This window comes from Ipomoea nil, unplaced genomic scaffold, assembly GCF_001879475.1.
Source record: "Ipomoea nil cultivar Tokyo-kokei standard unplaced genomic scaffold, Asagao_1.1 scaffold0688, whole genome shotgun sequence".
Lineage (NCBI taxonomy): Eukaryota > Viridiplantae > Streptophyta > Magnoliopsida > Solanales > Convolvulaceae > Ipomoea > Ipomoea nil.
In genome coordinates, this window is record NW_017617116.1 from 7,420,125 (window position 1) to 7,432,085 (window position 11,961).

Sequence of the window (11,961 nt, forward strand, 5' to 3'; positions counted from 1 at the left end):
TGGAGACGAAGAAGGAACGAAGCGACCATGACTGCATTTAACCCTTTTTTTTCCCGGTATAAGAGATTAAGAGACACACAAATAGGACTTGCATGTCTCATATTATTTGCAAGTCCTACTTGCGTGTCTCGTTTACTACGGAAAAAAATAGTTTTAAAAATTATTATTTTTAACAAGAAACTCGTTTGTCAAATGAGTTTTGCCTATTTTATTCAGATTGTAGACTACTTTTTTTTTTTTTGTCGACTCTCTTTGTTTATTTTTTGGGTCCATTTTTATCCTTTTCACTATATATATATATACTTCAAACTTGAACTCAATTATAGTAAATCAAAATGAGTTTGAGCCTTATAAAATTTAGCGAGTTGATATTAAGTCTAAAATTTTAAGCTCGAGCAATTATAATTATTTGTAGCTTGAACTTGAATTTGATCATACCTAATAATGTTAATTATCATTTAATGTGATATTCTGTATGATTTAGGTATATGAAGAACCAAAATGTATAATGTGAGTTAAAAAAATTGTATTATTTTGATATATAATTTATTAGTACATGAGTTTTGTTGAGGTTCTTAGGTCAGACAACTCTCAATATGTCGGGAACGACATTAAGTATTAAGGAAGTATTATAGAAAAGTTCCTTCCTTTGAAAAGTTCACTTAATTTTATAGCGTTGGGTAAGGGAGCATATGCCAAGATTTTCAAGTACAATGGTATATGATGCTTAGTTATGTTGGTTGTGTCATGTATTCGTATTGAGGTGGCTTGGGATGATGTGACAGTTGAAATGACACTTCACGAGTCATTTGTCTTTTTATGTGGGGTTGACTTCCTGATTTGATAAGTCATGAAGCGCACTCCTAAAGTCAAACATGATAAAAAATTGCAATGCATACTTTGTATATCCTTATTACTCCGTACTATCTAAATTCGAACTCGACTTACTTCATTACCACTCATAATGCTGAATGTATAAAACCTTATATTATAATTAAATGACAATAAAAAATGAAGATTCAATCATAGGCTTTGATGCATGCACACGGTTGAAAGTGAAGAATGGGCACTTATGAAATGCTTAGAATGGGCTTGGGGAAAGGGCTACAGAGATGTTGAAATCCAGTCGGGCTCTAGAGAGATTGTGGATGGTATTTCGAATGAGAGATTGGAACATCTCCATTTGGTATGTTTACATCGAACATAATTAGGTTGTCGATCCTCCAAAAATTGAATTGAGTTTGACCAACCTTTACAGAAAGTTATGAAGATTATCAGGGAGGACATGTTGGGCGCGGCTGGAAAATAGAAGAATTTATACTAGCTAGCACCTAACCCCGGTTACCCCTCCTCATATAAAAAAAAAAAAAAAAAAAAAAAAACCCAAAAAAAAAAAAAAAAAAAAAAAACCAAAAAAGGAAAATAATAAAAACGGGCTCCTGAAGTATGCCTCCTTGAACTGGATCTGGTCCACTATTCGGGTCGGGGATCCGATACAAAAACCCTCGTCAAATTTGTGTGTTTTTTCCTTCTACCTCCCCGCTATCTTTCCCGTCGGCGCTTCCACTTCCGAGCAGCAGGGAAGAAGAGGAAAGCTTGCTCTGAGCTGAAATCTTAGCTCTCTCACATCTCTCTCTACAATGAACTGCTCAAGTATACACCTATGCTTTTTCACTTCTGCATATATGTGCTTTCCCCGTGTTCTCAACAGTTATGCACACACATTCACACTTAATTTCTCTGTCTCTGATCTATTGACGAACCGTTCTTTCAGTTTCTGGCGAGGTGCCGGAGGAGCCGGTTGTCTCCACGAAGTCCGGTTTGCTCTTCGAGAAGCGTTTAATTGAACGACACATCTCGGTGCGTTTGTTACTTCTTTCGATGTGTATTTTTCGTTCTAAGATGTAACAATTTGATTCATCATTTCTCACTTTCCGTTTCTATGTTTGTTTATGTTAGTAGAAAGTTTTAAATTGAAAATTTGGAGCCTTGAGCTTGTCTTTGTTGTTTGAAGAACTTAAGTTCTGAAAATTAAGTAATTTGGTGTTCATATGGTTTGAGCTTGGCTTGTACATTATGCTATTATGATAAAGGGAGTGATTATCTAGTAAGCTTAGCCCTAATGTGATACATATTTGCTATATAATGCATACTCTAACAAGGGCCATCTCAAATACAACCATACACATGCCAGATTGAACATGACTCGAATATTGTCCCCAGCACCAAACTAGAATTCCAAAAATTCTTTTTGTTTTAAAGATTATTTTTTAGAATCTATTTAAGTGAACTGTTATTTTTATATTGTAATTGTCCTATGTGTTTGCATCCTATGTGTACTTATATATATTCCTGTTTTAAGTTTGAATTTCTTTCTTTGTGTAGGATTATGGTAAATGTCCAGTTACTGGAGAGCCTCTGACAATGGATGATATTGTCCCAATCAAAACAGGAAAGGTTTGTGCCATAATTACTTGATGGTTAACATATTATTTTAGAATTTGTCATTGTTATTCAGTTTCAAAGAATCCTATTATCTTACAGTATATGTTTCTTTTAACATATGGCTTTAATTAGTCATTTCCTTGGTGCTGATTGTTGGAATTATTGCAGATCGTGAAACCCCGACCTGTACAGGCTGCAAGTATTCCTGGGATGTTGGGAATGTTTCAGATTGTATGTCTTCTGATCCTTAGTTGTTTCATTCATTTTCTGTACTCTCTGACTATTTACTAGAAGAAAAAAAAAGTGTTGGTTGATCTTGTTTTACTTTTTCAATATTTGTTTCATTGTTACTCTTTGCTGAAGCAGTTGTTCTTACACTATTTCCCTGACATTCTTTGTAAAAATTTTAGTGCATTCTTTCTTTCTTTAGACATTTTCATGCATTGGGCATGTGCTTGTGCTTCTAATTATATAATTTTTCCCGTTACAACCTTACCTTGCTTCTCACCATTTAACAATAATGGCCATTATGATATGATTCCTTCCACTTACTAGATCTGGAAATTTTTAAGAAGGTATAAATTGGCACAAAGAATATATTCAGTTTGCTAAATTCCATTTCCTGCTGCGTCAATCATGTCATAATATTTTTAATTGAAATTACAAATTGATTGTATGAAGGCCTTATTCTTTGCTTGTGAATTGCTATGTAATTATTTTAGTTGTCATGCTTCCAAACAGGAATGGGATAGTTTGATGCTATCAAATTTTGCACTGGAGCAACAATTACATACTGCAAGACAAGAGTTAAGCCATGCACTCTACCAGGTAAGCATAAGTGGTCCATTTACCTATTTGCTACTCAATACAAAACTTTTGCTGCTCAACTATTTTCTATTCTGCACATTCTGTTTTCATTTCTTCTGCCTATCCTATTCCTCTTAACTTATCACTTAGGTGTTTGGAAGAATGCTCTCTCTAATTCCCTCCTTACATGCTTTTCATGCGTGCTTAATCTATGTTATGCTCAATATTTGTGTGATTTCTGAAAATTGTGTCGTGTTTTGGCAGCATGATGCTGCTTGCCGTGTGATTGCAAGGTTGAAGAAGGAAAGGGATGAGGCAAGGGAATTGCTTGCCCAGGCTGACAGACAACTACCCAGTGCAGCAGCCATGGAAAGTGCCGATAATGCTACTACCTTAAGCAATGGGAAAAGAGGTTATTGCTTTTTGCACTTCTAGATTTGTCATTTGTTTTTATTTTTATTTCATTTATGCTGCCATACTTATTTTATCTGTTTAAATCCATAGCTGCTGAAGATGTGGAGATGGATCCCGGAGGCAAGAGAATTCGTCCTGGGATTTCATCAGCTATTATTACAGAGCTTACAGATTGTAATACCACCCTTTCACAGCAAAGGAAAAAGCGACAGGTAAGATCGTCTTCAAGCTTTGTCTAACATCTGAATTTTTGTTGGTTTTGTTTTGTTTTTAATTTTAATTTTTTTTTTTTTTGACATTACTGTCATTTACACTCCCAGGTTCCCCCGACATTGGCTCCTTTGGATACTCTGGAGAGATACACCCAGCTGAATAGTTACCCTCTTCACAAAACCAACAAACCAGGGATACTCTCTTTGGACATCTATTACCCTAAGGTAAATGCTGTCTTCATCCAGGGTGCAATAGTTCATACTTGAGGCATTTTAGTTAATAAATATTGAGATATAGTATAGTTGAATTACATTTCGGACTTCTGGATAAAGTGCTTCTGGTGCAAGCTTGTAAAACACAATTGGAACATTCTTGGCTGGTACCTTTCTCAGATTTGTAGAACTAAGTCAACAGAAGCATGTGCATTCCTTGTACTTTAGCAGATGCACACTACGCCTGAAGTCACTTCTTGCGGCTTCATGCGTGTTTCGTTCAATGTAAATTATAAATACAGATATTACAGTAGTGAAAATTTTCATTCTTTTTGTTGGCAGAGTGGAGGATTTGGATTGGTTCTTTTATGACATATTAAAGTCTTAATATGCCGGAAGTCACTATAAAATGAACAAGGGAATTTCTGAAAATTGCAAACAGCTTATTTAGTTTAGTTACTCCCTTAGTACATTTAGAGTGAATATGTGCTTGTGCCCCTAATATTCTTTCTCTAATAATCAATTTAATTACTTTTATGGCAAGATGCTGAGTATCATGTGACATCCCATTAGTATAAATTCTGCCTTTTCTTGTATTTTCTTGCCTTTGCCATAAAGGGATTTTCTACTATGGTTTTAGTTTTTTTTTTTTTGATAAGGAATTTTTTTTCATGGTACACCTGTTACTAAAACTTTGATTCTTATGTTTTCTGCTTTCAGGACATCATTGCAACTGGTGGAGTTGACACTAATGCTGTTGTCTTTGACCAACCTTCAGGACAGATTATATCTACACTAAGTGGTCACTCGAAGAGGGTCTGTTTAACCATTGCATTTTAATTCCTGATTTAGATTTGCCAAATTGTTTTCTTGTGTTTTCTAATCATCCTGTCTGCTGACAATCTCTTTTTTGTAGGTTACCAGTGTCAAATTTGCTGGTGAAAGTGAAGTGGTGGTTACTGGTTCTGCTGATAAGGTGATCCCTTCTGATCCTTCTTTGTAGTTTGGTTCTAGAGCTACAGTTCTATGAATTCCTTCTGTACTTGCTTTAGCTGATGCACTGTTTGTAGCATATTTCTGATTGCCAAACTGTGCCCTGAATCTTTCATAGAATTCTGTTTTCTCCTCCCCTAGTGGATTGTTTTTGTTTTAACTGAATATTTCATTCTTCCTTGCAGACTGTTCGTGTATGGCAAGGATCAGAAGATGGAAGCTATGCTTGTAGACATGTTTTGAAAGATCACACTGCAGAGGTTACTAATTTTCTATCCTATATTGAATAGATGATAGAATATCGGAGGGAAGCATAGTGGCTGTTCTGTTTAATTTATTCTAGTATAGTGTTTCCCCTAAAAAATAAAGAATGATGTTTGGCTGGAAGCTATGAGGAATGGAATAGATAGCTGATATATAGTTTGAATATTTTTTCCCCTCTTGAAGGATGTAGAGGGTAATCACACACTTGGTGAACATTGTAGACAAAAAAGTATAATTTTAATATAATGTAATTGGTAGATGTACAGTATTTTGAACATCTTGTCCCTTACATTCTTTTTGTATCAAGGTATCTCTTTTTTTTTCTTTAAACTTTTATCTTCAATAATGGCAGGTGCAAGCTGTCACTGTCCATGCAACCAATAACTATTTTGTGACTGCTTCTCTTGATAATACTTGGTGCTTTTATGAACTTGCTTCAGGTTTATGCCTTACTCAGGTTCATCACAGCTCTCTCTCTCTCTCTCTCTCTCTATATATATATATATATATATATATATATGTGTGTGTGTGTGTGCGCGCACGCCTTCCTTTATATGCTGTTACTCGATTGCTTCTGGAGTGATCAATTTTAAGACCTTTTGCAGATTGGAGATTCTTCAGAATCTGATGGCTATACATCTGCAGCCTTTCATCCTGATGGTCTGATTCTTGGAACTGGAACAACTGGGGCTATTGTGAAGATTTGGGATGTTAAGAGTCAGGTGTGCTTGCTAAATTTTCATAGAATATATTCCTTTACTTTCTCCTGATTTCCCACTTTCTTAAACAGTCCTTGGTTTAATTATTTGTTTGATCTGTAGGCAAATGTTGCACGATTTGATGGCCATGTTGGAGCTGTTACTGCCATCTCCTTTTCTGAAAATGGTTATTTCTTGGCAGTATGTATTCGTTTAAGTGAATATTTCTTTGACTAGCAATCATCTATGAAGTAGATTAAATATGATTAAACATGATAAAATTCTGCCAGACTGCAGCTCAAGATGGTGTCAAGCTCTGGGATTTACGGAAGTTGAGGAATTTCAGAAACTTCTCTCCTTATGATGAAAATACACCAACCCAAACAGGTATGATTTCATTTGCAAATTTTATGACATTCCGGCCTTGTGAAAACCAAGACTTAGCAATTAAAAATAGTATTTCTGAGTCTGTCGGGTGGGTGAGTTATAGAAAGAACTAGTCCAAAGTATTGTCTTGAGACTTGTCCCTGGCATATACTTGCTATTTAGTATTTACACAGTAAGTTCTAATGGCTTTCTATTACTAATATATTGAGATGGTTCACCAGATATTATTCTAAAGTACTGAGCAAACTTGAAGACTTGCGTAATTAGTGCACTTTCAAGTTTCAAGAGCCCCACCCTACTTAATCTTTTTCACAATTGACTGGGCATAATTGTATTTATTTCTTTTGTGGGGAGACTCGGGAGGAGAGGAAGTGGCACAGTGGCAAATGATCTACATTACTTCTATCATATTTTATAGTACTGTGTAGTATATGTGTGCATAACATTGATGCTGCTCCTGCATTTACAGTTGAATTTGACCACAGCGGAAGTTACCTTGCATTGGGAGGCTCAGATATAAGGTAGAGTTTGATTAAAACTTCCAGTTCTTTACACAACTATAAAAGTTATCCAAATTTTTTAACCCCTTGTGAATTTGTCGGATTGAAGCCCTTCTATTTACTCGTCCCTTTGCGTCTTTCTGTTGCCACACATGACTACATGAGAGCTAATATCGTCATTTGCTGCATTGGCAGGGTCCATCAAGTTGCTAGTGTAAAGTCAGACTGGAACAGCATCAAAACATTCCCCGACTTGTCAGGAACAGGTATTGTATCTCGATTTATTTTCTTATACATTCCATTCCCAACATTATAAGTTTTATGTAGAGGATGCTCAATACTAATTTCATATGCACAGGTAAAGCCACGTGTCTAAAATTCGGTCCAGACGCCAAATACATAGCTGTTGGATCGATGGATCGAAACCTCAGAATATTCGGCTTGCCCGGGGATGATGCTCAGCCAGAAGATTAATTTCACTCTCACAAATCACAATGCATGCTGTAGAGCCATAGAGTCTCATGAATCTGAAGAGTAATATAGTTTCCATTTTGGTGTCACGTAGTGCAATAGAATCTGACGGTTCTTAACCTGCCCTGTGATCATATGGTTGCCGTTCAGACTTGATTAACTTTCAATGAGAACAGTTTTGTTGTACCATTCCTGTATCCGTTGCTGCTTGAAAAGAAGATTTGTACTCTTCTAGTTATTCAATCACAATGCATCGTGTTAGGCAAACCTTTTACTATCGGGAATACCTTATTTTTTTTTGGAGGAAAGACATAATTGCATTAATAATCAACCAAGTGAGAGATACAGGCCGGTGGAACAGATAGCCACGACCCTAGGACAGATGAAGAATCAGTTGTCCGTGTTAACACATGAGTCACATAATTTGCTGACCTCTTGTGAACAGACACGTTCCCAATGTCAGCAGCAATAATACGACATTGCTTAACTAACAAACCAACATTGGAATTCCTTATTGTTTTTATACATTTAGAACATGTAGCTAGTGATATTAATGGTGTGGGGAATGTGCGTAGGGATGTCAAATGGGCTAACCCGTTGGATTTTGGACTAGCCCTACAGGGTTGGTGGACTTGTTGGCTTGGGCTAAAATGGTTTTTTATTTTTTCTTTTTGAGTTGGGTTGGCCCTAACCCTAAACAACGGATTGTTGGTTAATCCAACGGGCTAAATCACTAAACAATTTTTTTATTACAAATAGAGTAGGTTCATAACTATATATATATATATATATATATATATATATATATATATATATATATATATATATATATATAGAGTGTGTGTGTGTACAGTGTGTGTGTATATATATATAGTGCTTGTGTAGTGTGTGTGTGTGTGTATATATATATATATATATATATATATATATATATATATATATATATATATATATATAGTGTGTGTGTGTGTGTAGTATATATATTGTGTGTACAATGTGTGTGTGTATATATATATATATATAGTGTGTGTGTGGTATATATATTGTGTGTACAGTGTGTGTGTGTGTGTACAGTGTGTATATATATATAGTGTGTGTGTAGTATATATATTGTGTGTACAGTGTACAGTGTACAGTGTGTGTGTGTGTGTGTGTGTGTATGTGTATATATATATATATATATATATATATATATATATATATATATATATATATATATATATAGTGTGTGTGTGTGTGTACAGTCTGTGTGTAGTGTACATATAATGTGTGTAGTGTATAAAAGTACATTATTTCATATATACTATCAAATAATGTACCTTCAATATACAAATAATGTACAATTAATATATTAAAAATATATCTTATATTCATGGTCCACACAAGTTGTATAGACTATGGTCCATCAACAATCCATGAGTTGGCCCAACTCAATCCAATAACCCAATAGGGCCAACCCAATGAGCTTACTTTCTTATTAGATTGATCTTTTTGGATTTTAGCCCTGCAATTTTTAGGACTTAATGGGCCAACCCATTGGTTCAGGGCTAAATTGACATCCCTAAATGTGCGGGTCACATAGCATTTCATCCATATTATAAGGTGAATCACTAATATAGACTTCAAATGGTCTATTTAACCATCAAAACCTCTAAAAGTAGACTTAATAAACACAACCACAATGGCACAAATGGTCTATTTATCCGTTTAGCATATCTCCAACAACTGGTTATCAGTCCACAAGAATAAACCCTCTTTTAATATATTGTAAGCAAGAAAATGGCAAGTCAAGAGCATTTTCAACTTCAAAGGAACTACATGCCACTCTATTCAAAACCATTTCCCTATTCACACTTCCATCACCTTTGCTAAAACCTCTAGCCACAACAAGAGATGTATTACACACCCACGGCACAGAAACTACATACGCTACACCGTTGCGAGAATTCCCATTCCCCAGCAACGCTTCCTTGTACGCCCCGCACACTTGTTTCACGTACCTCCCCATGGGCAAAAAGTGCTCGCCAGCCGGATTGAACTCGGCAGCGCGATAGTCCACGTCCGAGTGAAGGTTCACGACGACTGTCCCGTGTTCGGGGTGAAGACGATCGCCTAGAGCTTTGAGAAACGGGAAGTGTGGGTCCCACAGCTTGTAGGGGAACACGTCATCACCGTCGTAGGCATCGATGAAAACAATGTCGTAGAGTCCAGTGGTGTCGTTAATAAACTTCTCGGCATCCGATTCGTATAACAGAATTCTCTCGCGAGTCCCTTTCCACAGCACTTCTTCGATAGGATCAAATGTTGACGTGTGGTTACCAGGTGGAGTCACGACTGAGGAAGATGGGAATCCCATAGCTTTTACTGAAGCCGAGATGACAGTAGGGTCGATTTCGACATCATGCACCACAGCACCTATAAAACAGATTGTTATACACAATAATGTCAAATTTAGGCATAATGTCAGATCGTAATATTCAGTGTTATAATGTCATATTTTGGAACAAAGACGAAAAATTCCATAGGAAAACCAAGAAAATGGAAGTTGTAAGAAGCCAAGTCATACCAGGTTCAACATCAAAAGATGTCAAACTTGTTTACTTTCTAACTGTTAAGAGTCACACATTGATAAAATAAGAGAGAACATATGGGTTTATAAGACCATGGGTTAGACTAGCTAATTGGTTGGATTCAATCTTTTAGTGTGGTTTGGCCCATGTGTATTATAGCTCAATTAGTGACCCTAGCCCAATCTTAATTTATAACACTAACTAACAATATAATCTCTCTTAACACCAGCATTTTCGGGATTCCCTCAAACCTTTCTATAGAATACACCGAAGATCACATATACGAAAGCAGATTAACACAAGGTCATTACACATTACGTACAAAATGGTAGTAAGATAAAGAACCAAGATTGAGTTAGCTAGCTACCTTGAATTTTACTTGCCAAAAATAACGGTATGCTTCCTCCACCATGACCTATACATAAGATATTCATTGTCTTTGCCCCGTGTATAGCTTTATGGAGATCATAGTTACAAGAAGAGATCGTAGCCAGCCCAGCAGAAATCATGCTCTTAACATCTGCAAACATCATGAAAAAAATTAAGCCGCAAAGCCTCATTCCCGTCAAGAATGCAAAAGACAGATCAAGCAATTTTATGCATTATTCTCATCTCTTCATATACTCAGGATTGAAAATGATCGATAGCAAAAAGACAATGATGCATCAAGTACTGGGGATGATATGCATTTTACCCTTTAGAATATTTCATTTCTCAATAGTCAATACACTGTCTTACATGGAATAGGCAGGCAATGTGCCTGCTGCATCAAGAACAAAGAACCAGGATCCGACTTTCTGTAAGCAGCCATTACTTTAACTGTGCTCTGGCGAGTATCATCATTAAAGCGAAGAGCACGCCACTGGTAACCAAGAATCTTGAAATTTCCCTCGTGTTTATAACCTGGATGTATCTCACCATACCTTTGCTGAAGCCATTTCTCTGTTCTTTCCCAGTAAACTTTTTCCTGGAATAAATTTTAATGTATCAGTGTTGCCCACATATAATGCATCCAAAGAAAAAGCAAATGCCAATCAAGTTTGTCAGATAGTTCATAGTTGGCTTTGTAACTACAAGGTTCCAAGTTCAACTCCTAATATCTTTCTTGATTTGAGCCGATCAGCAATGGACAACCTAAGTTGGTTTATACCTTGTAGTCTTTTGTCGACCACATGGTTAGTGGTTGCGGGTTTCCTCGTCACAAAGAAAAAGAAACAAATAAATGAGTTCTGAGGAAATTTACATCTAATTGACTGCTACCCTTCAAGAACAAACAAGAAACCAACAATAAAAAATCAAACTTTTACCACCACAAACTTAAATTAGCTCAATGTCAAGAACAAAGAAGAAACCAACAATTAAAAAAATCAAACTTTTACCACCAGAAACTTAAATTAGCTCAATGTCAAGAACAAAGAAGAAACCAACAATAAAAAAAATCAAACTTTTACCACCAGAAACTTAAATTAGCTCAATGTCAAGAACAAACAAGAAACCAACAATAAAAAAATCAAATTTTTACCACTAGAAACTTAAATTAGCTCAATGTCACAGGCAGTTAGCTCTCAGATACAAGTTTCTCAGTAACACCAACTAGGAAACATCAATCCATTATCAGGAAGCCATAAATATACCGGTCTGGAGGAAGGGTAAGCTATAACGGAGACTTGGCCGTTTCCCTTGTCGGAAAATGATTGGTAAACAGTTTGACCGTCGGTGCCCTTGCCGTCCCACCACTCCGACGAGTATAGCCAGTCGCCTTCATCTTCTGCGCGGTTTCTCACCGACGTCGACAAGTGCCGGAGATTCAAGACTACCCTCCGCCTAGCTCTGCTCAACATCACCTAGTATCCCACCAAAACCCTCCAAAAGTCTAGTTCTTTTTATTCATTGCGTATAGGCCCCGGGAGATTTCAAGACTACAACTTTTAACCTATCACTTTCTTAAATTACAATAAAACTCGCAATCATTATTGATGTATAATGA

General features: G+C 36.3%; 2 protein-coding genes across 2 annotated transcripts; one reads left to right on the forward strand and one right to left on the reverse strand.

Annotated features, from left to right (window-relative positions):
• Positions 1-1,485: 1,485 nt before the first annotated feature.
• LOC109175678 (pre-mRNA-processing factor 19) lies at positions 1,486-7,671 on the forward strand. Its single transcript, XM_019324999.1, has 18 exons — positions 1,486-1,653; positions 1,775-1,860; positions 2,386-2,457; positions 2,614-2,676; positions 3,187-3,273; positions 3,517-3,664; positions 3,757-3,878; positions 3,987-4,103; positions 4,812-4,907; positions 5,008-5,067; positions 5,270-5,344; positions 5,701-5,805; positions 5,954-6,070; positions 6,170-6,247; positions 6,337-6,433; positions 6,903-6,954; positions 7,129-7,199; positions 7,292-7,671. Exons 1-18 carry the CDS (start codon positions 1,641-1,643, stop codon positions 7,405-7,407), a joined length of 1,575 nt encoding a protein of 524 aa, XP_019180544.1. The 5' UTR covers positions 1,486-1,640; the 3' UTR covers positions 7,408-7,671.
• Positions 7,672-9,071: 1,400 nt separating this feature from the next.
• LOC109175681 lies at positions 9,072-11,886 on the reverse strand. Its single transcript, XM_019325004.1, has 4 exons — positions 11,609-11,886; positions 10,713-10,941; positions 10,342-10,494; positions 9,072-9,819 (listed from the first exon to the last, which is right to left on the reverse strand). Exons 1-4 carry the CDS (start codon positions 11,813-11,815, stop codon positions 9,137-9,139), a joined length of 1,272 nt encoding a protein of 423 aa, XP_019180549.1. The 5' UTR covers positions 11,816-11,886; the 3' UTR covers positions 9,072-9,136.
• Between the last annotated feature and the right edge of the window lie 75 nt (positions 11,887-11,961).